The 27,366-nt window shown below is 39.1% G+C and overlaps 1 protein-coding gene across 1 annotated transcript in view; it reads right to left on the bottom strand.

The window, feature by feature from the left end:
• Positions 1 to 1,099: 1,099 nt before the first annotated feature.
• ZNF462 (zinc finger protein 462) overlaps positions 1,100 to 27,366 on the bottom strand; it is a 33,146-nt gene continuing 6,879 nt past the window's right edge. Inside the window, exons 3-12 of the mRNA XM_088472599.1 lie at positions 24,764 to 24,931; positions 21,363 to 21,637; positions 19,467 to 19,585; positions 19,177 to 19,356; positions 16,915 to 17,182; positions 16,645 to 16,781; positions 10,048 to 10,271; positions 9,170 to 9,284; positions 8,695 to 8,815; positions 1,100 to 3,062 (exon numbers count right to left, since the gene is read on the bottom strand). Coding sequence (XP_088328725.1) covers positions 2,876 to 3,062; positions 8,695 to 8,815; positions 9,170 to 9,284; positions 10,048 to 10,271; positions 16,645 to 16,781; positions 16,915 to 17,182; positions 19,177 to 19,356; positions 19,467 to 19,585; positions 21,363 to 21,637; positions 24,764 to 24,931 — 1,794 coding nt within the window. The 3' untranslated portion in view covers positions 1,100 to 2,875. The remainder of the gene's footprint in view (positions 3,063 to 8,694; positions 8,816 to 9,169; positions 9,285 to 10,047; positions 10,272 to 16,644; positions 16,782 to 16,914; positions 17,183 to 19,176; positions 19,357 to 19,466; positions 19,586 to 21,362; positions 21,638 to 24,763; positions 24,932 to 27,366) is intronic.

The raw sequence follows: 27,366 nt of genomic DNA, 5'->3' as shown, positions 1-27,366 counted from the left end.
GCCAACCACTTCCTGTCTGTGCCATTCTATAAGGTAGCAGAATTTATAGTGAAAATGACTAAAAATTTGGTCAGTTTTATTATAGGGACATCCAAGTTTTCCAGATAAGGACAGATAGTAAATACCTATTTCCTTACAGCAGCAATGAGAACTACTAACACCTTGGTGAAGTTCATAGGAGATGTAGCAAGCCAGAATAAGATAAGTGAATGGAAAAAGATGAACCAGAACAAAAAAAAAAAAAAAGAAGAAGAAGAGGAATCTCTGATTTTTAATTGTAATAGGAATGTGAAGATATGCATCATGTAGACCAAGAGATAAGGGTGTATATCCTCTCTACTGCATTGAGAATAATTTTCAAAGACTCCATAGGAAAACTCATTGCTTGAACCAAATGAGTGAGCCTCCATTAATTGACAATGGTTCAGAAACCCCATTATTATTTTTCAAGTATGACGTTTGGAATAGAAGCCCATGCCTCTCTAAGCTGAAAGAGTTGAATATGTCACTTTTTATTACAATTAATTTTTCACAAAGCTCCATAATGCCTCCATTGAGCAGGATGGAGGCTAGGGGGTATATTTACTAAAGTGAGAGTTTTTAGAAGTAGAGATGTTGCCCATAGCTACCAAAGTCTAGCGATTATCTTCTAGAATGTGCTGGTTAAATGTTAAGTAGACTCTAATAGGTTTCTATGGGCAACATCTCCACTTCTAAAAACTCACTCACTTTAGTAAATATAACCCTGGGACTTCACAAAAAAACTACAATCTGGGTACTGAGTGAAACTCTATTTTTTTGCTGATGATGTCGCAAATCCTGCAACCTTTAACCCTAGAAAGTAGTTATAAGGTTTACTCCCTTTAGTAAAGACCCCTAAAGGTGTAACCCATATGGTCACCAGAATTTCACAGAAACATTTTAAATTTAAAAGAGATGATAGCTCTTAAGAGATTATAAAGTCCATGGTCTTTTTAATGTTATAAACCAAACCAATTTGTATTTTAGGCAAAGTGTCTTCTTAATGATAGGGCTGAAGAAAGTCCTTCTTTGGATAATACTAGCACAGTATATGAAAAAAAAAGACAAACACAAGATATTATTTAAAAGGATAATGGTCCCATAGTTTAATTAATAGGTTAGCAAAGCAAAGTATAATGGATTACAATATTTACATGTTGTTTAAAAAATTAAGTAGTGATAAAACATCACACACTAAAACACTTACTGTATTTTTTGGTAGCCACTCCATTGGTACAAAGTACAAGGGAGCTTGAAGAATAGGCCAATCATGTTGGCAAGTTTCAGTGTTCAAGGACTCTCCACGGTAAGAAATTTTTTTGCAATTGGTGCTTAAGCCACGGTGCAAAGTCCATTGTTTTTTTTTCTTAATCAGTACAAACTAGTTGTGGCTCTCTTACACAAGTATAAATTACCCATTTTGAAAGCTTAGTTGAAATTATATATAGTTTTTCTTTTACAAAGTTTCCAGCAAGATAAACCTGAAATGATTTCTGATCACAAGTGAAGGCATGAGGTAGGGGATATATTACAGCAACTCAAAAATGAGTCTCATGCTAAAAGCTAAATGAACATGACTTTAGGTTTAAGTATATCAACAATAGAAAAATCCCAGAAAACAAACCTTTGAAAAATCCTAACAAAAAAGTGCAATGCCTTTTAATACATTGAACAAAAACAAAAGCCTACATTTACATAAAACAGATCAACCATAACTCTTGCAGAAAAACCTTTGAAAATGTACGTGTAATATATATATATATATATATATATATATATATTTATATTACACATACACACACAAATTCATATATTTAAAATACATTTGTGTGCCAACATACGGGTTGGGAAAAATTGTCATATGGTAGTCATTTTTGGTATCTTTTCTGTCACAATAGTAAAAACAAAAATTAAGAGAGGGCATTAAAGGTCAAATATAAGAAACGTCTTAGACCAATCAAAATTAAGCACTTGCGAGAGTTCTCAAATGTTTCTTATAGGCATCAAATAAGCATGCTGGAAACAAAATGGATCATTCTGTATATGCAGAAAATGAATATCGAACATACATATTACAGTCATTCCAATCAATTAAAAGACCTATGCTGTACTTGTTTACTGCAATACTAAACTAAATTGAAAAGACCTGGAAGGCCTGCTGAACATTCTTCATGAGAACACATTAAACATGGTAAAGATTCCAAATAAAAAATATATATATATGTGTGATCATTCACCGATACCTATCATGTTCGCCCACTTTCAGTCACTTTTTTATTTATTAAAATATAGAAAAACAAAATCACAGTTTTTAAGATAAAGTCCATGAAAGGATTTCTAGTGAGATATCAAGACTATTTTTCACGAATTGTTATTTTTTGTTCTTTGTTATTTCAATAGTTTCTCGATATTCATCCACCTGGAAAAGCAGCTTATGTAAATGCTGAAAATTTCCCTGGAACATTTCTTTTCTAGAGGTACTAGGAGTTTGATAACCACCGTAATCACAGAGCAACACTTGACACAGTTTATTGTCTCTAGAGCAGTGGCAACCATTTGGAAAGCTCATATTAAAAAGTTCTCCTAAAAGTGGTGCTTTTTAAAGTTGTAAGCCTTAGGAGAAAACTGAATGTTCAATTCTCCTATTAATTCACAATAAAATTATTGTATCAAAGTACGAAAAAAAAAGGTGATATCTAGTGATGTCGTGGTGTTAATCAGTTTCTTGTACTTTATACACACGAGTACCAGTGCTTGGGGAAAAAAAAAAAAAAAAAATTAAAGATATTAACAGGTCCTAAAGAGCAGCTTTTCATGTACTTTCTTCTGTTATGTCAATGTTTAACCAAGTTCCTCACTGCATTTCCTGAAATAATGATTCCGTTTTGGTTACCAAAAGATTTTTAAAACAAGAGGATCCTGTTTGTTGGGAAGTATCTATTGTCCTTTCCTCCACGTGCTTTGTCTCGCTCCAGGTGTCCCCGACATTTTCTATAGGCTTTCCATTTTCCACATTCTCTTTTCTGTTTTCACCAACAGTCCTACGAAATGAAATAGCTCATCAGCATTTCAACGTGCATTGTGGATATAGATAATTATAATATATATATATATATATATATATATATATATATATATATATAATGAGCAAAAACAAAAGCTAGCACTCCACATAATCATAAGTACTTGCCCGGGTGCCCTCTGTAGTTGTGGCAACTAAATAGACAGGAAAAAAAACTAGGAATGGTAAGTGCCGTGGATTAGTGCTTTTTGTTTATTATGATTAATTTTTATAATTAATCATTTTTGTGATCACATTTTCTCATGCACCCCTCTTAACTAGTTATCTAACTTGTGTCAGCTGTTTTCCTAGGTGATTTGCAACAGGTGTGCTTGGTAACTGTCTCACATTTAAAAGCAAAGTTGCTGTGAGCTTTAAACCTTGATAGCATACCCTGAGTTTAACACTAATGTGATGGCTATGTCCATGTTATAATTCTGAGCAACAGAGTAGGGACTTGCAGTAAAGTGGGGTCCCGTGACGATGGGCTGCAAGCTTAAATGCATTGATCAATTCATGAACCAAAACCCCACTGTTTATTATTATTTATTATGTTGAGTTCCAAGCCCTGTGATATGGAATATATATATATATATATATATATATATATATATATATATACACATATATATATATATATTAGAACAAATAGGGTTAATTGCTTACAGTGAATTATGCGGTCTTAATAACTCCTGTGATATGCATCTCTTAAATACAGTTGTAGACAATACATTCAATTTGTCAGAGTATGCAATCTTTTACATCTTTATCCTTTAATCTTATACTTTAAATTTAATGACCATTAAAAGCAAACACCAGTCAAAAGTTGTTTCTCTCAATATATCCTCCAACTAGTACAATATATGCTACATTTTAAAAACTACCCAACTAACCACAGATGAGCATAATTATACAGGCAACAATACTACTAAAGTTAAGTTCAGTACTGACCAACCAGACTTCAATATTGCAACCAATGCTGGGTAATCTGACTGTAGGTCGTAGCCTGTGTTTCACACACAGGCTATGACCTACAGTCAGTTTTGTTTGACCTATGTGTCCGACAAAAAACTGGATGTCTACAGCAGGCAGGATGATGCATATTGCTGATAGAGATTTGATTTCTTGAAGTTTATTATCCAACCGTGTTGGAATGTGTTTCCCAGATGGGAACGTGGAGATAGGCATCCGTGATATCCAGGGATAATAGGAACTCTCCTGGTTCCAAGCTCGCAATAACTGACTGCAGAGACTCCATTTGGAAACGATACATCTTCAGAAACAGGTTCAATGACTTGAGGTTCAAGATGGGCCTGACCGATCAATCCGGTTTGGGTACTACAAACAGGTTAGAGTAAAACCCCATACCTCGTTGATGTTCTGGAACCGGAACTAGCACAGATGATACTACTACAGACTGGATAGCCTCCTGTAGAACCCTGGCCTTGTCTGCAGGTGTTGGCAGACTTGTAGTGAAGAACCGAGGTGGAGGGGGGACCTCGAAGTCTATTCGGTACCCCATTGGAAATTAGTCTGCGGATCCACGGTTCTGGAGAAGTCTGCTTCCAAACTTGTTGAAATCTTTGCAGGCGGGCTCCCACTGTAGGTGGACCAAGGTGGGACGGAAGACCGTTATGCCACCTGTTTCTCAGCTGACTTAGGCTCCTGTTTACGTGCAACCGTGTGTGGGCGGCCTCTACTCTGTCGCCTCTTGCTTGGGAGGGAGCCCCTCTGGCTCTCCCACGAAAGGAAAGTGGCGCACGAAAGGAATGAAACGAAGGTCCAGCGTAAGCTCTTCTGGGAGCCGGTGCAGTTGACGGGAGGAAGGAAGCCCCCCCCCGTGGCCTGGGATATCCATTTGTCTAATTCCGGGCCAAACAGCATGTCGCCATTGAATGGTAAACCCTCCACTGCACGCTTGGATTCTGCTTCCGCATGCCAGGTGGGCCAACCAGAGGGCTCTCCAGCCCGAAATAGCAGAAGCAGATATGCGAGCACTAATCTGACTAATATCTTTTGACGCTTCTCCCAGGAAAACTGCAGACTCACGGATGTGTTCTGCTAGTATGCGTAACCTTCTCTGGAAGTACCAGAGTCCAAACCTGTAATCAACTGGTCAGCCCAGTAAACCACAGCCTTGTTAACCCAAGCAGTAACAAGGGTGGGCCTAAGCTGAGCACCCGCTGCAGTATAAATAGATCTTAGTGTTGTCTCCAATTTACGATCCGAAGGATCTTTTAGTACTGTGGCTCCCGGTACTGGGAGTGCCTTAGAGAGACGGGAGACGGACGCATCAACTGGAGGGAGCGTTTCCCACTTCTCCATCATGGATGATGGAAAAGGGTAGCTAGAAGGAAACCGGCACGGAATTTGGAACAGTTTATCCGGTTGTTTCCAGGCCACTGAGAGCTGTTGTTGAAGATGCAGTGAGAACGGAAAAACCGCCGATTTGGTTGTTTATGAAATAATTCACACTCCTGGGATGCAGGAATAACATCTTCAGGTAATTTAAGGATTTTTCTGACCGCCAAAATTAGAGATTCCACCCCGGGAGAGGTGGACTCTAACTCTAGAGGGGTATCGTCCTGTAACGCTTCCTCCAATTCCCCTTACTCTTCCGTAGCGAGGAATTCCTCGTCAGACTCTTCTGACTGGAGAACAGTCGATAAAGGACGCTTTTGTGTCGGTCCTTGTAAGGAAGTGGAGGGAGCGGACACACTTGTACCCATAACCTGTACCAGGGTGTCAAGAGACTTGGTTAGCCCAGCAACCCAGGAAGGCTGAGACTTACATGCCTCAGTTAACTCAGACTTTAAATCCGTCATTACTCCTACCATGTCAGCGGCCCATGGAGGCGCAGGTGAGGCAATAATAGCCATAGGTGGATCAAATGCTATACAAGCATCACATAACGTGGACCCAGCAGCATGCGGCTTGGTTAGTTTATTGTTACACCTAGAACAAACAAACATCCTTTGAGATGCCTTTGTTCTGTTTGACATGGATACACACAGTCACCACACACAGAGGGACAGAGTATATACAGAAGTAAAGAAAACAGAAGGCTGGCTTGGGACACAGAAGAGGAGATACACCCCACTCCCTTCCCACAGATCAGATTCCCTGCACCCCCAGTGTATTATGCACAGTCTCTGTACCAGAGCCTTCTGTGCTTAACTTGTAGCTTTGTAGCCAGGAATGGGGAGCAAAAGAATCCAGCCTTCAGTTCTGCTGCACTCTTCCTGGATAAGGTAGAGATACAGGCATGAAACAGTTAACAAACGGCAGCCACGCTGTTACTACAGCCGCTTGCCGCGTATAGTGGAGAGACAGCCCGCGCTGCTTAGGCTCCGCCCCCTTCTTCATGCCCTAAGGGCTCCATTATGGCTGCTATGTGGTCCATCCCCCCCTCCCCTCCGCGCTACCCGCATGTATCAGCGGGGAGAGGGGAGAAGCAGGGAGCCGCGTGTATCAGCGGGCAGAGGGAAGAAGCAGGGAGCCGCGCGTGTAGCGCTGTGTACACACAGCTTCCCTTAGACAGCGCCGACAGCGGGCTTCCCTTACACAGCGCACAGGTGTAGCGCTGTTTAACTATGCTATGCACACACTAACACAGTGCAGCATGCTGTGTTAGCGCTGGGCAGCGGGGCAGGAGCCGGGGGATGCGCAGCTCGTTACTCACTGCGTGTCCCCTGTAGTCTCTCTCTGGCAGGTCAGCAGTCTTTTCTTCTTGTGTGAAGACTTAGCTGTGGCGATAAGGAGCTGTCAGAAGCTCTTGTAAGGAGCCCTGTGCACTCCTTCCTGGTGTTTGCTAAAACACCAGGGCGCCAGGTACCCGGACCCCACCTTTTCGATAGGTGGCGAAGGGTACCTATAGGAGTGTAAAAGATGGGTTTAAATAAAAAAATAAATAAATAAAATAAAATGTATTTGCTGGAGCACAGCATAATGTGACCAGCTCCATGAGGCACATTTTCTAAAACTGAGGGCTGATGGGGCATAGAGGGGAGAGGAGCTTCACACTTTTAGATTATTTTAAAGTGCCAGCTCCAGTTATCCACGCCTCTATACCCCAGCGTAAGCACCTCCAGTGTCCCCTAGTGGATGAAAGAGAAACAAGGAATCTGCTGTAGGGAGCAAAGTAATAAGAGTAATTTAACTGTTAACCCAGGATGCAAATATAATATCTTGAATTAATATTTAACTGGTAATTCAGTTTGCCTTTTAGGTCTATAGTACAGTCTGAGTAATCGTATAATTACACAGTACAATTATCAGAACATCCACCATTCCTAGCCACTTGCCTGGCGTGGTCACATCAGATGAGACCACGCCAGGCTGGGCTTTCCCTGACATGATCACATCTGATGTGACCAGTCAGAAACACCAAGTCTCAAAGGGACATCCAGGACCCTCTGCATCCTTGTATCCGCCCCCAGTGTCTGCCTTGCAGCCGATCAGAGCTCCTCCCTGCAGCTGCTGGGGAAATGTAAATTAAGCAGCCCTCAGCCCCCCAATATACACCCGGTGGCTATAGAGAGGAGCAAACGCCGGGGAAAAATAAAGTTGCAATGCCGCAATATTCCAATATATATTGGTAGCCGTTGGTTTAAAAAATAAAATCGATATTAATGTTATATGAAATCGTGCTGGATGTGTTTTAAATAGATGCTCTTGACCTAATTCAAATCATTAAAAAAAAAGAATTTCTGAGCGTTTTTTGGAAAAAATATTAGCTATTAAAATAACATATGTACTTTACTGCTGAAAGTATCAGACAAAAAGAAAGCAGTCTTGTGCATTATTTAAAATGTCTGTTAATGTGGGCAGAAGACCCGAGACACCCAATTATTGAATTGTAAAATGTTGCTTTGCAGTGACAAACAGTTGGGAAAACAGGGCAGAACCTCAAGAAAATGCCTAATATCACTGGCTTCTAGAAAATTGATAGCTGTACATTTGTTCACTACATAAAATCGATCATGGCAGGTCAACTTTAATACTCATACTTACTAAGATGGCTAACAATGCAAATATACGCAAGGGTGAATTTATGAAAAAAAAATACAGCTTTAAAATGCAATAAATGTAACATTTATTTATGGGTTATATGTTCAGATATCTCTTTAATATGTACAGATGTGTTCTTTTATACTGTGGCTTCAGTCACACCAAATAGCCCCTCTTCGCTCAAAGTGTGCTTCTTATTTGCTTAAGTAAAACTGGAAGCGACAAAACTGCATTGCTAGTATACACTTGCGGCATTTATATATCTGTGCAACAGAGTCCGAATTGAGTTTGGAATTAAAAAGGGCTCTGATGGGAGTGGTCGCTGATTTTCCTTACTCCAAGGTTTGGACTTTGTATGTTTGCAAAACCAATTCCTATGTGGATAAAGTTGCTTCCCGGCGTCCCTAGTACACTGAGCGGGTCCCTGCTGTGTCTGCGATGCAACTAAGGTGTACGATTTAAAGAAAGCTACTCGCCTTGTAGCACTGTATGGCTTAAAGAAGCTCAGTGTATGAGGACACATCTGTAGTTGTGTGTGACTAATCTGGTTTATTGACTAGAACAGCAAAATCGGTTTTAAAAAGTATTGATCTTAAACATACATGCCATGTCTTAAAACATGCCGCTCCCATTCAGTGTTTAATGCAAAGGTTCTTCCACAGAATTCACATGGAAAGCGTTTTTCTTGAGGAATATCTTGAACATCAGAATACTCCACAATATCTACAAGCAAAAAAAAAAAAAAAAGCCGTAAAGTTAGACATTTTTTGATATGCAAAACATTTAGTTACCAGTGTCAAACTTACTCCGCATAATTTAACAACAATTTATCACTTGACTAAGTTTATTCATGTAGGAGATGTATTAAAAGCCAGCACATTTCATTATAACATATGCTACTACTAAGACAAAGTATTGTAATAGAAGGGTAAGGCCATGGCAAATGATGCACTTCTGCTGGTGAAGGGTGGGATGGCGGTGATTATTGCAAAAATAAAAATTGCCTTTGGATTTTTTTAACTATTTTGACCAAATACATAAGACAACACTAATGTATGGTATTTAAGGACTACTAACCATCAGGCTTAACTCCAATATCATCTTCGTCACTGCTTGAAGGCTCAGTTTTATCTTTCAATTGTTCTAACTGATCCAGATTAACTAATCCAACTAGTTCGAAATTACGACATACCTATAGTAAGGCGACAAAGCAGATGTATGAAACTCAAATAATGCAAGAGAAACTGGATAACACAACATGACTGACTTTTCACGTATTAGGCAAAATCATTCTGTGACTTAACATTTTACTGTACAGTTCCTTCTACACATTTTGACCTTTACTTCCAAAGAGAACTAAACAATGGCGTATCTATATTACTGGAAAGGCTCTGTACACTTTTCTTTAAAATAAAGTGTGTAAATGTGGTGTTCAAATCCATATTTGAAACACTGCTGTGCAACATTCACCACCACGCTACAATAAAGTACTGTAGAAGCAGTCTGGGATTACATGAGTGCAGTCACTGAAAGGATAACTTTAATCAATATTCATATTACATTAAAAAATATAAAAAAAACCCTATCTAATGGTTATTGAAGTAATAATGCAAGGTTATTTTATTGCACAACCGGAATGCAAGGAGAAGCCTTAAAGTATTGGTCAGACTTCCTCCATTACATCATTTGATTGGACCACCAGACTTTTAATTTATTTTTTTTATTTAAGAAATGGAATTCCTATAAACCTTCAGTAACAAAAAGGTAGCTCTAAATATATATAGCTATATGTATATCTATCCATCTAGTAAGAAACCTGCTTCGAAAGAATGACACTTGACACAGTTTTCACAGTCAGGTGGCTTCTTTTACTTCTTCCAAATGTTATCACATCAGATACTGCACCTATTTCAAGCCCTTTGTTTTACATGAAAAGAACGTACAGTAATCCATACCTTATGCTCATTCCTCAGGTGGCTGTCTAGCTCTTCATTTTGCTTGGTTTCATAGTAGCATAGCTGACATTTGTAAGGCTTCAATTCATTGTGCTTCTCTATGTGTTGTTGCAAGCTTTCATCACTGGAGCAGGTAAAAGTACATTTATCACAACGGAACACAACTCCCTGCAGTTGTTTTGATAACTTGGAGCGGCAAACTTCAATAGGGACAACTCTCTCTTCTAGAATGAAGACAGAATACATTAGTGACATAAAAATATATTTTTTTAATAAGATTGTTTTGTAACAGTTTAATAACACATCTGTACTAGAGATGTGCAGGCTCAGATCGGTTCAGATTTTCCCGCCAAATTTCGAGTTTCAGAAAGAGGCAAAAAGTCATCTTACATGGACAATCATCATCTTTCATGGACATTTGAAATGTCCATGAAAGATGATGTTTGTCCATGAAAGATGACATTTTGCCTCTTTCTGAAACTCGAAATTTGGCGGGAAAAATCCGAACTGATCCGAGCCTACACATCTCTAATCTGTATTTATGTAAATCTGAGGGTTAGTATTTTAGACAAACGGCTTTATTCCCAAAAGGCCAAATTTAGTTGTGGGGGCACTGATTGACTTTTACAACTATTTAAGCTAAAACAAATGCAAAACTGTATAAAGGCCAAATTATTCCAGGAATATATACGTCTTTGGCGTTTGTGCTTTTGCAACAGTTCTATTGATATAGTAAGTGGCAACTTGGTAATTTATAAAAAGTAAAGTAGAAAGTACTTTCATTAATCTTGTAATCTAACAAAAGCAAAACAGTAACTGGCAATCAAAGAAACGTTACAAGTTTGAGATCTAAATCAAAACTGTAAAGTTGCATAATTCTAGGTAATTAATGACATAAACAAAGTACTAAATAGCTTGCAGCATTATAAAATGTTGACTGCAATAAAAATGGCAGAAAATACATAAGTAAAGACATCACCTGCAAGAGGTTCAAGCCTCAGGTGTTGTATATTGGCATCGGTGCACTTGTCAAACACACACTATTATTGTTGCTGTAACTATATTAGATTATAAGGTGTGCTAGGTGAAGGCATCTTAGTAACAGTTTTCTGAAATGCATTATTTTGTGTGCAAGTTAAAGATAATCAAGATCAGAATATTAATGCAACTGTAGGAAAACTCAAATTTCTAGGGATAAAATATAGATTTATTTTATTTTTCCGAAACAAATAAGTTTAGCATGAACAAATTAGCGCAAGATCGGATGTGTCTTATTGGATGCTCCAAAATGCGAAGGCCAGATAGCCAATAAGATGGTGTTTTTTCAGATCCGAACATAACAGAGTAAAACCGAACCGCTCATCTCTAATATATGCCGAAAATCAATTTGATTGAAACAGACGTTTGGCTGACTGCTTATGCTACATTTCTTTCAATAAATGTGATCTTTATTTTCTGTGTTCCAGACTGATTATATATATACATATACACTTAACTACAATAGTATCCTCCGGCTGAAGAGGTATCCAGTGACGTGACTGGCTTCTTCCACTTTCATAGCACAGTCAGAAATGGGGCCTAACATAACACATTAGGGGTAAATGTACTATAGCGGCACTCATTCAAAGCAAAACAGGAAGCAATAACAATGAGATGTATTAACATCTTGGCTGCCAGATTGGGGCGAGAAAATATCCCTCTCTGGAAATCCGTGCAAGACCCACAGCGCATCAGCACTAGTGTTGATGCACTGTGTCTTACTTCCTAGCTGGCCCCACTGCATATGCGAATCGCCTCATCCAATAATAATCCAGTCCAGATTTACAGATGTGTTCTTTCTTTATGGTTACTTCAGTAGCACTAAATAGCCCCTCTTGACACGCCAGGTCCCGTGCCAAATGTTTTTTTTTTCTCAAAATATGTGCATAATTAGAACACCATACAGATACTGCCCTCGTCATGCATCATTATGTTTAATCTGGGTCTTTAAACAAAGTCCTTTGTGAAAAAATCTGGTAAAATATTTTCAAACTTAGGGCCTGATTCAGACCCACTCGCGAGCGGCTGTCCGCTCGCAAGTGGGTCGATGTTATGCACTGAGCATGCGCACGACGGAGGGAGCTCCGTCGTGCGCATGCGCCAGACGCGACGAGTGAAGGAAAGTCCTTCGCTCGTTGTGTCCGATCAAAGGGGGCGTGCTGTCAATGTTGATTGACAGCACGCCCCCTTTGGTGGGCGTGCCTCCCTGACGGGGGCGTTCCCACGGGAACGCCTCCCGTCAGAAGCCGGCCCACTGACATCACTAGTGATGTCAGTGGGAGTGATTTTGGCTCTGATAGAGCCAAAATCACTCCGGAGCTTGCGGTTGAAAACCTCAACCACAGGCTCCGGCTCGCAATTTCGATGGTCGCGATGGTCTCGACCATCGCGGCCATCACAAAGCACGCTCGTATAGCCTGTGGGTGGTGACCCACAGCTATACGAGCGTCCAGGAGGACGCTCCATGAAAATGGAGCCCGGCCCTCATTCAGAGCGTGCGCTCTGCTCAGAGCGTACGGCTCTGAATGAGGTCCTTAGATGCAAGATTGAGGAAAAAGTAGCAAAATAAAGAAAAAAGGAGCAGGAAAAAGTGGAGAGGTTGAGGAAAAAAGCAAAATTGAGGAAAAAGTATGGATTCCTTATGCCACATGGCGGAAAAGATAGAAGAGTATGAGGACACACCTGTTCATCTGTTTGCAACCGGGGGCCCAATTCAGAGATGTGCGCAAGCCTGATGGTTTACATACATCAATGATGGTGTAAGATCTGCACATGCTGCATCGTTCTGCGCTCATTGCTCACAGTACCCTGGATGCAGCAGTTTGATTGACAGACTGCAGCTGATTTTGGGGTGAAGCAGAGGCAGCGAGAGGCAGTGTTGCAGAAAACGGGGGCGTCCGACTGGGGAGGTATACCTGTGGAAATGTAATGCAGATGTCCTAAAGTGAGCTCAGGAGAACAGAAACCTCTCGAGGAGCAGAAGGGCATGCTTCACGAACGCAGTTTAGCAGTGTGAATTCCCTGGTCATCATGAGTAACTGGAGGGTTACTCAGATGACCAATGTTGACGCAGATGATGAAGCCAGCAGGAAACATCTATTTACATAAGACGCCTCATGCAGCATTAGCCTATTATCACACAGCCACTGCGTGCAAAGAGCCAAAGACTGTGCGATTAGCGTACATATCTGAATTAGGCCCCAGTCTATCGGTGTAAAAAGGCTTTCATGCGAGCAGCCACGGCTTTTCAGTGCAGTGTAGCACCTCTAGTACATAGTGTCTTTTCATGAATTGGGTACGGGATGCAAGAACTAAGGATCCCAGCATTCAGAATCCCGACGTCAGCATCCCGACAGTGTTAGGATACAGTCAACTGTCGGTCGGTATCCTAACCCTCCCCGATGCCTGAACCTAACCTCCCCCTCTTTAAACATAACCCTCCCCCCTTAGTGCCTAACCCTAACACTCTCCCTAACCCCACTACTCACCACTGGGATTCCGGCGGTCGGGATGCCAGCGCCGGGTTTCTGAGGTGTGGCGGGATTCCGGCACCGGTATTCTGAGTGCCGGAATCCCTGTGGTCGGGATTATCCCCTTTTCGCTGGGTCTGCATTGCAACTAAGACGCGAAAAAAAAAGTACAGTGTGCTACTCAGAGCATCTCAGTAGCGGTGGGTGTCTCGCTCTGTATGACATATGGACAACCAGTAAGTGAGGACAAATCTGTATCAGATAATTGCCGGAACATGAATTAGCAAAAGCAGAAGTGGTATTAAGTTTGTACAGAAATTAGGAGACTGTAGATCTCGGTTAATGGGTTTGATTGCTCAGATGGAAAGTAGGTGGTACTTTCTTGAGTGGTGCAGGCAGCTGCATATATGGCACATAAGACCATAACTACTTTCATCACAAATGTACAGGCATAAGAATGTGTTATTTAAACTGTATAATCATTTGAGAAAAATTACATGCACATAAACCAGATTAGTGCTATCAAAAAGCAATCACATCCACAAGTGTAAAAGCACTTTTTACTTTAAGTAATAATTCCCTCTCATCACTATTCTCTGGTGAGGATTCTACACCAATTCTATACATCATCTTAAACATCTTCTACCAACTTGTTTAAGAAAAACGTAATAAGTGTCTACTTAACTACAATTGCAGCATTGTTAAGTGACCAAATAGGTTGATAATTCTCCAGGTACATTCCCTTGAAAAACATACTGTACTTCTATAAATTAATACAACTTAGATTAACAACAATAGTTAAACAACTACTAGCTTGTAAACCTAAGGTCGGCACTTTTTAAAAGCCAACTTGTTTAGACAATCACATACATCCACCCTGACAACACTGCTCACAAGGGAATACAACATCAGCATGGGAACCATAATAACACACTGCTTCTTGCAATCTGATCCAACTCTTACTAAAAATATCATTCCCCATCAGAGAGTACTCACAAACAATAGAATATTTTACGTATGGAAAATACCACCACTTTTACAAAGATTATGTATAACTTGTTTTCCCACTGAAATAAACAATTAAAATTAACAATACATTTCCTGAATCTGGACACTTTGTAATGAGTCCTTATGGGAGTTATATACGCATTCTACTTAATTAAGATAAAGGTATTTTAAAGGAACAGAAGGTAAAAGAAATAAAAACAACAAGATAAAGTTATATATACATAGTTTAAAATACAAAAAAAAACCAAAAAACTATTTTTATTCATTTTGCAAGCTGATATACACGATAAAGTGAAAAATTAAATTTGACCCAAATAAAATAATAACAGAAAGTAAGCTCTGAAAAAAAACTTATTAGGGACAAGTATAAATAATATACTCTACTCTGAACAACAATGCAATCTACATGGCTATTTACAGTGTGTATGCTTACCACCAGTTAAACAACATATCTAGATGTGCATGTTTTTTCACATGTTTAGTAATGCATATTTATTTGTTATAGTCATATATTGCAAGTAGAGAAATGAATAGTTTAAGAAAATATTGGAATACTCAATATTTGAACACATTATATAAGCTCAAATTAGTAATAGCAATATATGCAGTATCCTAAGGAGATCTAAACTAAAAAGGCATCCAATTGCTCCAAAGCCACCTAAAGGTTTGCATATACTTTGGGGGGTACTTATCAAAGTTTGAAGAGATAAAATGATAAATATCCCCTTTGAGTGGTAAAATGACTCAAAAACCAACCTGTTTAATGGTTACATGGATTTAGCAGAAGATCATCTCACAGGACTGGAGAACATTAATAATTCAAAGAAAATAGCAATAGAATTATAGTTCATAACTAAGGGAATTTGACCACAATTTGAAAATCTTTTAGTATTTAGTTTGTTAGCATAATAAATCAACTGTTTCTATGGAATGCTATGAGTTTGATCCTAATTGGACTTGGAAATTTTGTCAACTTTAACATTCCTAAGTTGGTTCAGATAAGCACATTTTCCCATATATTTGGTACAGGTGCACACAAAGCACATTTGGAGTGTTATCACATTGGTGTTAAATAGAAAAATAATGCACTAGGACAGTGGTCAGGAACAGGGGTAAATTACCCCACATGGGGTAAAAATGAAATTCCTGGGGGTAATGGACGGACAGCCGGGTAAACATATGAATCAGTCTATGCATGCCCGGCTGTCCGTCCATTACCCCTGGCTGTGCCGTAGGGAGGCTCTACGCCGGACGCCCGCTGAGATATTACCACCAGTGGGCGCCCGGCTCCTTCCCTGCAGCGCCGCGTTAGCCGAAGGCTGGAGTTCTCTTCTGAACGCCAGCTTCCGGCTATCTCCATGCGCACTATGGGAGAGACGTCATGACGTCTCTCCCATAGTTCCGAGGATCAGCCGGGCAGACAGAACGGCGACGGATGCAGGAGCGGGGATTAAGGTGTATTTTTGTTTTTATACAAGCGGCACTACAGGGGCATTATATGGGGGCACTACTAGAGGGGCATAACTATGGGGGCACTACTATCGGGGCACCACTACGGGGGCATTATATGGGGGCACTACTATATGATTTCCTTCCTTTCAAATCAAGGGGGTAACGTCGGCTCATCTAAATATATTTTGGGGTAAAAGGTAAAAAAGTTCCCTGACCCCTGCACTAGGAGGTACCTTTTTTGTCTTTTTAGCTCATTTAGAATTTACACCTTGATACAGCAAGGGATCAAAAGCTGAGCTGCTCCTTGGGCCATATACTGCACGTTTGTATATTATTTTGGATTGACTACAAGTGCCACCGTTTTTTTTTATATGTATGTAAACACGCACGAAAAATTATTATACAGACCAATCACTTGGTAGTTGGAAGTAACTCTCCCTAAGTAATATTAAGTCCTAAAAGAAAATATGTTTGCGATTTAACCATCTTTAAAAGCAAAATAACGAAATGGTGCTACTGAAATTACTAGGAAGGGAAATCAATAGCAATAGTACATGACATGGGAATACAATTATGAGGGACTCCAGTTACCATACATTGAGGAGTTTAGAACAAATGAAGCGTTTACCTCTATGTAGGACAATATGATCTATCATGTTGTGCTTATATTTGGTATGATACAGACAGAGAGGACATCGAAGATCTTTGGGTCCCTCTTTGGGAGTACTGGAATGGCCAGCTTCAACATGCATAGTAAAAGCAGATCTGTGAAAACAAAAGCAAAACAATAATTAAGTACAAATGTAATCATTCTTCAGCACAGAATTCATATTTAAAAACATCAGTTTTAAATGTGCTATAACTCCGTAATAAAATACTGAAAAGTTAGTATTCTTACTTGAAGCATGTATAAAAAGTGCAATCCTTGCACTTAAATAGCTTCTTTCCTCCATGTTTGTCCCGGTAGTGACGGCGAATGCTCTGAATATACCCAGAGGAAAAGTCACAAAATTCACAGTTGAGTGCAGCTTCTTCTCTTTGCTCTGTGGGTGAGTTGGCCACAGGGAGAGGTGTGGGGCTATTGTTGCAGTTATTTCTGGCAAGTGCTGCTGACTGGTAATGGTTGAGCTGCTGCTGAACATCTGGTGGCTCAGAATATGATGATTCTGTAAGTGACAATAAGAGAAGTGGTCAGGGTCATAGATGACCTTCAGAGCTGCTACAAGCACACACACACAGAGAAAACCCTTTATTAATTATTAGCTTTCCCTTTTACTTTATATTTTCTTGACTATATACGATTTGTAATGTGCAGGAACCACAAGCTTTTAACAAAGTAGCTTTTTTGAGTCCCGATACTATTTTCTTGGCAGAGAAGCCAACCAAATATTCCAGCAACTTTAGCAATGCTAAATATATAGCTTACCTCATATCTGAAGTAACCGCAGACCTGTGACACTTATTTCTATATACAGTAAGTGCCTAGGAAGGAAGATAGCCATGCTTCATTGGTGGGATTTCAGGTGGCCTGTTTAATCTTTTAGAGAACAGGTCTACCTTTACTGAGCCATAAGACCTATAGGTACTGTATAACAAAGGATATTTTTCCAGATTTGCAATTCAAAAATGTATTTAGTTACAAAATCAATTTTAATGATTATTTCTTAAAACAGGACTAATATAAGAAACTTTTCAAGTTCTTGACAACCTATCTTTATGTCAAGACTATTACCACAAAATTTCCTTACCAGAACTTCCGTTAGCCCTATGCAATCATCTGTTGTAATCATCCATTTTAGTTTCCTTAAATGGTTTAAGTAAAAAAATACTTTGTACTTCTACAGTGAATAACCTTGTTTTAGTGTAAGTTACTCTTAAAGTAATGATGTGTCATTATTAAGATCATCAATGTAGACATCATTCCTTCTGCATTATGAAAGTATAAAAACCCATAAACCTTTTCTTTGATAGGAGCATATTAAAATAGTAAACTCTGTATGTGAACACATCGACTTGGCTTGATAGTTGGGCAGCATAAATACACACTTCATTGTATAGAGGCTTTAGAACTCCTGATGGGTGCTTGGGAGATAGAAGAACAGTCTTAAGAAAGTTGCCAAGGAACAAGCAACAGAGCATTTCCATACAGCACTGTTAAACTATGTTGTCTCCCAAACAGGGGAAGCATAGAAAAACAATTTTTTTCTTTATATACTTACACAGCACAAAAGACACTATATAAAAATGTATTTTATTTTATTGATTTTTTTACGGAACACAACACTGAGTGGGCAGATTTTGAGTTTCCTATAGAATAGTGGCAAAGGGGTTTTAATTACTATGTGCTTCACAGCCACTGGTGTAAATCAAAGCAAGTAATTCTCTTGTATCATTCAAAATTGTGAGTTCATTTAAAAACATAAAAAGTGCTATTACCTCATTTCTATCCTCCTCCATTTGTCTGTCGGATTTTGGCGCCTACCACTAAATAATGTGTGTATTCAGTGTGCCAACATAAGGTTTTATGTACGGACTACAGTCAAATATCAATATACTCAAACAGAAAAAGTTTAGTCTCATTCCAATACGAAATGTAAAAAATTTACAAAAATGTGTCAATGTTGTTACTACTGAATGGTTTACATGATTCATTTACTTATTGTATGTATTAATTTCCCCCTACTTCTCTTTTTTGCTGTACATCTACCCACCCCCTTATATACTGCTTATTCAATGTGAAGTGGGTAAATAGCCCCTATATGAAAAACAGTCTTAGTGCATCTTTTGTTCCACAATAAGCATATTAGAAAATAAAGTTTTCCTAGGAAGTAAATTGATTACTCATGTATACTATCAGAGTATGAACTGTGATAAAACAGCTGCCATTTTAAAAACTCTTTATTAACTGCTATAAAATCAATAGAAGTTATGTATCTCGTTAAGTTAATTTTGGGAAATATGTCAATATTACTTTTTATACATTGGGAATCCACCAATGGGTTCTGTCTCTAGCACATAATTTGATCACCATATTAGAAAAAAAAAAAAAAAAACAACAGAAAATGATGGTGGAAAGAGTTCACATGGCCTCTGCAGGGTATGGTTTAAAAGGTTCAAACCATAATCAATATAGACATGTGAGCCATCAATACCTACTTACCATCTAGACCAGACTCTTTCCCAATCCTTGAGCTTTGCTTGGCACGAGGGCTATTTGGAATCATGGTGCGTAGTTTTGGCAGTGGAAGCGTTTTCCCATGAACTTTTAAAGAGTGATCCTTTAACTGACTGATTGTCATTGTTGATACAGAGCATAATGAGCATTTGTAGGCATGTTCACCTGAAATTGTAAAAAATACAGACTCTTTAGCAGGGTTTAAGAAAATATAAAAGTAAATGTCAATTATTTCAGTTGTCATCTCAAAAAATGTCCATGTTACAATAACTTACCACCATGAGCTTTTATAATGTGTGTCTTCAGGCGGCTACTGTAGGAGGATTTGAAAGGGCAATGTTTGCATCTAAATGGAGTGTGATGTCCGTGATGATCCTGAATGTGACGATCCAGACTGATCATACAAAGAAACGGTATTAGAAAGAAAATGTTTTCAACCTTATTTTGATGAATAAAACAAGCAGGTGTGCTAAAAGTATAAAATAACTTAATCACATTTTCATGTGGCTGTTATATATTCTGAAAGTTTGTAAGTTTTCTATCTATAATGAACACACAAATTTGTTACATTTATGTGTACATTACAAAGGTGAGCACTTTTACACTCTCCAGTTTGCACTTAAGAAAAAGCTACTTTGCATCATATCATAAATTAGCAGGGGAATGGTATGCCTGAAGGTTTACACAAAAACATCTAGTTATGAGGATCATATTGTGCAAGAACCATATTCATACTAAGTCACACTGTAAAAAGGTCCAGGCATGCTCCCATCCCCTAAAATGTAGACAATGTTTGTCTTAGTACCCTAGAGGCTACACTTTACCAGCACAAACTCGAGTCCTGGTGCTAAAGACTGGAGGATCATAGACTGCCTACAGTGTACAAGAAATGGTCAATAAGTCACTAATTGCAATGCACAGCTCTATGAACTAAGGGCCTGATTCAGAGCCGGACGCTCTGACCAGAGGGCTCGCTCTGAATCAGGGCCCTCCTCCCCCAACTTGGAGCGGACTCATGGACGCTCGCATAGCTGTGGGTTACCACCCACAGCTATAGCGAGCGTCCATGATGATGGTTGCGATGGTCAAGACCATCGCGACCATCGGGCTTGCGACGAGACCCTGCGGTAGGGTCTCGGTGACCGCAAGCCCTGGAGTGATTTTGGCTCTATAAGAGCCAAAATCACTCCCACTGACATCACTACTGATGTCAGTGGGGCCGGACTCAGACGGTAGGCGTTCCCATGGGAACGCCTCCGTCTGGCATCCACGCCCCCGGCACGCCCACCAAAGGGGGCGTGCTGTCACTTACCAGCGACAGCACGGCCCCTTTGGTGCGAGACCCATAACGACGGCTTGGCCGCCGTTATTCGGGTCTCGCGCATGCGCACGACGGAGCTCCCTCTGTCGTGCGCATGCGCAATTCGGCACCATCGACCCGCTTGCGAGCGTCCTGCGCTCGCGAGCGTGTCTGAATGACCCCCTAATTGCAATGCAACGCTCTATGAACCTCTGGTTCTTGGTACCTGGATGACTCAAATATGCAAATTCATATAAGCAGCTAGCTCGGTATCTCAAATTCAGTAACATAAAAGCACCAACCACAGCTAAAATCTTAATGAAAGGATATTGTTACATACATACGGGCTATGAAAACACTAAAAAGTATAAGTATACTTTTATAGGTGTACCTTGCTGGAAAGATTGTTCTCCTAAAGCGCTGCGGAATATGTGTGCGCTATATAAATAACTGGTAATAAATAAATACATAAATACCTTATAGACAAAGGATTCAATCTACTACCTTTTAAACAAGGGAAAACTAGACATACTGCATAGCAATACATTATGTTTCTTGAGCAAACATTTACACTTCTGCTTTGGTTTCTCCTATTCTACATAAATAAGATTTCAAATGCTTATGTATTAAAACATATCACTTTGCTCATCACATGACTGTCCTGTTCATTGTCCAACTTTCATTTTTCAAGTAAAGATGTGCATTTGAAATATGGTAAAAAGCTATTTTTGGCAATCTTTATGGGATCCAATGATAAGTCCCACTAAATGATCAGAGCTATCATTATACTGGCGATATGTGCTAAAACAGTTAAGGAAATACATTATGCACCTAAAACGTACAGAAAAACATTTTCTCTCACAGCACTTACTTGTGCCTGAAGGCAGAGACAAAGGAGCAAAACTGGCAGCTGTACTTGACTTCTCGAGTAAACATAGCTAGTGCCAAGTGACTCCTCTCATGGGAACGCAGGCCTTGCATTGACATTAGAACACGATCACACTGCTTACAGGGATAGCCACCAGGCCTGGAAGGCTCCACCACCTTTGAATCCTTTGTTTCTACCTCAGCAGATTCTTCGCATGGCACAGTGCTGGGTTCAGTCAGCTCCTCTTCAACATCTTTGCTTTTCAGATCTTTCTCATCCTTATAGAAAAAAATAACAATCTCTATGCTTGCCATTGCAGAAAATAAATTCTTATAGTTGAGGACACTTGGGATAGGAATCCTAAAGAACACATACTTGCATTTGATCAACATACTTGCATTTGATAGTTAAACATATCTGCAGTTACTGTACATCAAATCAACTCAGTATGCTTTGGAAAGGTATTCAAGCTATAAGGAATGAAGGATTGCATGGGTCTTTATAACAAATGGCTCCTGTAAGGGTAAAGCAGTTTTCCATTTTCATTCGCAAATCCACTACTCAGATCTCTCCTTAGAAAGACCTGAGCAGAATGAAATCTGAAAAGCAATGGTCCTGGATACATGCAAGAGCCTGAACCCTGCTAAACAGAATGAATGCTCAGAGAATGAACCACCACCAATGTAATAATATAATGAACGGGTAGATTTGAGGTAGATCGCATTTAAAGTGGAAACCCAAAATTGTAGCTTCATCACAGCACGTACAATTTGAAAATGCAATTCACTGCCAAGTTGCAGGAACATTCCATAAGTGTTTAACCATTTAGAATTTCTATCCTTTGCCTTATAAACATGTGTAATCTAAAAGACAGAATAAACACATCTACACAGAGAAGCAGCTTCCATTTTATAAGCCCAACCAATTTTCATGAGGATCAATTTAGTAGAATCTTGAAACTCATAAAACACAAGTTAGGCCTCAGTGATATTACTAGTATATAGCAAAATGGATGCTCTCCTGTATAGTGTAAGGTGTACTTTAAATATTTCATGTAGTTATTAATCTCTTTTAAAATGATTATCATTTCCGGACTACTTCCAGACATGGTGGGGGGGGGGGGGGGCATTTGAATTGATCGCGATGTTGAATACCCCCGGGAAGAAGGTCCTGGAGCCATTTAGTGGACTGCAATATTAAGCCAACTAAGGCTGACTTCAGCGTGCACCCTTCTGAAGTGTGAACAAAAATCTGACTAAAGTGCCGGCTGCGATGCTTTTTTACAGCTTAGTGCGGTGCTAGCAGCATCCCAGCCGTCACTTAAGTCAGAAAATGCCGGGTCTCGCGACTAAACACCCTGCTTTAGTCACGCTAAGCGGCATTCTCCGACTTAAGTGCATCTAGTCGGACTTGACAGCGCACTGTTCAGTCTGACTAGATGCACTTAAGTCGGTGAATTGAACAGCTCCAGGATCTCCTTCTCGGGGCTATGCAACATCGTGATCAACTGAATCGCCCCCAAGATATTTTAATATGAATAAGCCAATATAAAGTCAGCACCTTCAAACTACAAATAATAAGATATCTGTTACACCGTAAAAAATGTATACACAACTGTTTCTAGAGTACACATTAATATGTAGAACTACACATATTTAGCTTATGCAACAGTGAAATATATAAGATTACGTAAGTAGTAATTCTATAGTGATGTGTGTATTATTTTGGTCAACCAAAATGCACCATTTTAAATATTTTCCAAACATGTCCAAGCTACAGATGTGAACAAATTCTTTGGTACCCTTTCAAGATTAAAAAAAAAAAAAAAAATGAAGAGGAACCCATATTTTTCTCTGAAATAAAGTGAAACTGACAAAAGTAATTGGCATCCATCATTGTTTATTCCATGTTTAATAGAAATCAGACTTTGCATTTGATCTTTGATTCAACAGAATATCTGAAATCAAACAAATGAAAATGATATGGACAGAAATGATGGGAACCCAACGTTTTGTTGCACAAGCTTTAGAGGTAATCTCTGTAATCAAGCAATTTCTGTAGTTATCAAAGAGATTTCTGCACCTGTCAACAGGTAGTTTGTCTCTTCCTGAGCAAACTGCTCCAACTGCCTCGGGTTTGATGGGTGCCTTCTCCAGAATGCATGCTTCAGCTCTTTCCACAGATGTTCGATATGTTCCAGATCAGGGCCTATATAAAGTCACTTCAGAATAATCCAATATTTTGTTCTTATACATTCTTGGGTGCTTTTAGCTGTGTTTTGGGTCATTATCATGTTGGAGGACCCATGACCCATGACTGAGACAGAGCTTTCTGAACCGGGCAGTATGTATGCCTTGATAATCTTGAGATTTCACTGTGACTTGCAAAGATTCAAGGCACCTAATGCCAGATGCAGCAAAGCAGACCCAGCACATAACCAAGCCTCCTCCATGTTTCACAGTATGTATGGTGTTCTTTTCTTTAAAAGCTTCATTTTTCCTCTGTGAACATAGAGATCATGTGACTTGTCAAAAAGCTCCAGTTTTGATTCATCTGTCCAAAGGACATTCTCCCAGAAGCATTGTAGCTCATCAGCATGCATTTTAGCAAGTTCCAGTCTGGCTTTTTTATGGGTTTTTTTTCTCCAAAAGTGGAGTCCTCTGGGGTCTTTTTACATGGAACCCATTGTCGCCCAAAAAAGCATCAGATGGTGCAATCAGACCTTGACATACCTTAACATTGGAGTTCAGCTTGCATCTCTAGTTTTTCTTGGTTCTTTTTCTACTATCTTTTATTTGATCTGGGGGCTATTTTTGCAGCCACATCCATGGAGGTTGGCTACAGTCCCACAGACTTTAAGCGTCTTAATAAGATTTGCATCTATAGTTACAGGAACATCAAGCTGCTTGGAGATGGTCTTAAAGCCTTTACCTTTAATATGCTTTTCTATCATTGTATTTGTGATCTCCACAAACAACACTTTCCATTGCTTTTTCTGGTCCATGTTCAGTGTGGTGCACAGGATGATTCCAAACAGCAGAGTTACTACTTTTTTCCCATTTAAACAGGCTGAATAACTGATTTGAAGATTGAAGAAGAAGTCGGATGCTAATTCAAGAAAGCAATTAGTATTAAATATCACTATAAATACATTATCTTTTCTAAGGGCGTACCAACAAATCCTTCCAGAATACTTTAAAATATCTTTGGAGAATAAGCAAAAATTTCTCCCCTTTCTCAGTGTTATTCATGCAGATAATACATTACAATAGGTTTTCATTTCATCACTCTTCAGGAGAAATGAAGCATTGTTTCAATGAGTTGTAAGGGTACCAACAAATTTGTCCATGTCTGCACAAGCAATGTAGCTGCAACATGTTTGTGTCAGGAGGCTCTGTTTGTACCTGTAATTCAGGAGGAATTGGGGGAGCATTTCCATACTGGACATGTTTGCGAAGATGATTACAGATGGCTCGAAGTGTGGGATGGACTTCCACGCAGAACTTACACTTGTAGCCCACAACTACCTTTTCTTTTAATCTCTTATGCACTGCCTCTTGGCCACCTCCTGTCTGTAACCATATCCAGAAAAATACAGCATTATCACATCTATAGAAAAACTATTAGGCTCATAGTGGCTTTTCTACCAGTATTTATTAATAATTAGTGCAAGAGACGTGGTGCAAAATAGCAGCCCTTGATAAGATTATGTACTCTACAAATCTAATTGCAATCTCATTTTTATGTAGACAAATCTCTACAGCACACTGTACTGCATGAAAACAATGCACGGTTACTTCTGAAAGTACATTAGAAAACAAAAGTACATTAATATTTCAAATGGACACATGCTTTATAATTCAGTAGTACATTGCAAACTAATATATACACAATTAGCAAACTGTGTATATATGGACTATATATTAAGACGAGGACCAAGTCCTCATGTGCACCCTTTATGATGTAACATTTGATTTCATTGTGTGGCAGCACTGCCTGGTTGGCACATACACCTATAATTCTGATTTATATACACAGTGCACAAATATATATATATGTATGTATGTATGTATGTATGCATGCATAAAATAACGCTAAGACACCATTCACTGAAATTCTGTCCATCTTTCATACCTCTACTTTGCTATTGCCAATGTGTGACTAGGAGGGGTAGAATAATTTCAGGATTGGTCCAGTGTCTGTAATTTTGGCAGGATAATGAAGAACAATAGCTAATTTTAACCAGCAATCAGCTTAACAAATGATTATGCAAAACTGATTTGAAAGTTTCCACTAAACATTTCTAGACCAGACCCTTAACCTTGAGGCATATCCTCTAAGCTGTGCAAAAGGCCTTAGAAACTTATTTTTCTGACTGTAAAAGAAGGAATTTATGATCACACTATAAACTAAAATTGCCCACAAAAATGGGACACATGTTTGAACATTAGGGAATATGGTGAAGTAGTTCCAATTCTCTCGCCATTTGCCAAAGTGAGAGGACTAGTTTTTCTAGAACAGGAGTGCAAACATGTATATAACCTTGGGTAAAATAATTCAATGACTCTTCAAGCCATCTGAAGCTGGAACCGCTACAAGGTACAATGTATGAATGCATGAATGAAAACTTACCACTTCAATTGTTTATTCTTATTTTGTTAAGTTAATAATGCTCAAACAGTTGACTGTCTCTCTAGGCCTTAATTTATTCCAATGAAGACAGCTCCAAGTTCCATTAAAGACTACAACACTTCAAACCATACAGAATTTAGTTCTACTCTCAACTATAGAGTACTCTAAGCATTTGTCTCAAAATTTTAAACTGAATAACTCACTGTTACAAAACAACTAGTGTCTATAAAATTGAAAACAATAACAACTAGTATTTTGAATTGTCATACATTAAGAAATTGAATCTATGATACTATAACAACAAGTTTACAGTCTGATAGAGCTGCCTAAAAATGTTTCAATAAACAAAATTATTCTAACTCTGTAGGTAGATTTGAAAACATTCACATATAAGAAAGAACGCTCTAAGCCATAAGAATATTTATAGTTGAAAACAATTGATACACTCTATAATTAACCTTAAGTATAAATGAGGTTCTTAGCACGTTTGCCCAAAAATGCAAGCCCATCTACCACATCAATGTGTCCCCCATCAGATCAGTCCCTAACATCCCTAATATGAACATATTTTGTCTATTTATTCAGGACTTACAATAGTAGTGCTCATTCTAATGTGCAGACAGCAATGCAGGAATCGGTGAGCATTAAAATCACCTAAGGGCAGATTGATGTGGCAGATGGGCCTACTATCAGTATTCTTAGTGCTTAGAGTGTGCATCTGCATTTTCTTTTTCCTGCATGGTACTGCTGGCCACAGCATGGCAGCACATCTTTAAAATTAGGGAACGCATTCCAAGATCCCCCAAATCTATTTCCTCTGTATTTGTATATAGAAGGTACACTTGAAGGTAGAGACTCCTTCTGACTGGTATTAGCACCCCACCCATCTGCCCTTAGTTGATTTCAATCGAGACACAGATCCCTATAATGCCGTTGATTAAGGTAAGTCTTTGATAAATTGGCACAATGAGGGAGATACTATATTTATTTGGGCGGCGATTAATAGGTGACGGACAGAGCAATTAAATTGTTTTGGGCGTCCATTTATCATGCTTGTCGCGCTCAAAAGTACCAAAGGTTTAGCCTTGCAAAGCAGCTAAATCAGTCAAAACTAATAGGCGTGTTGCGGAGCCTGCAAGTAGAAATGTGGGCGCCAGTGGAACTCTCCCCGATCGGTCAGATGCCCATTAATTATCACAGCTGAATCAGAAAGTTTTGAATGATTGTGAACCACTAATGTGCAAACCTTTGATCTGACCAAATGTCACTTAAGAATTACACAAAATAAATGTATAGACATGTATTGGGGTGGGGGGGCAGACACCTCTAATATAACTGTAGACTATTATGATGTGACAGTACACAAACAACATGT

The sequence above is a fragment of the Taudactylus pleione genome, unplaced genomic scaffold (assembly GCF_031769625.1).
Source record: "Taudactylus pleione unplaced genomic scaffold, aTauple2 ptg000127l, whole genome shotgun sequence".
NCBI lineage: Eukaryota > Metazoa > Chordata > Amphibia > Anura > Myobatrachidae > Taudactylus > Taudactylus pleione.
Note: the sequence above shows the minus strand (reverse complement) of the source record. Positions and strands in the feature narration are given on the sequence as shown.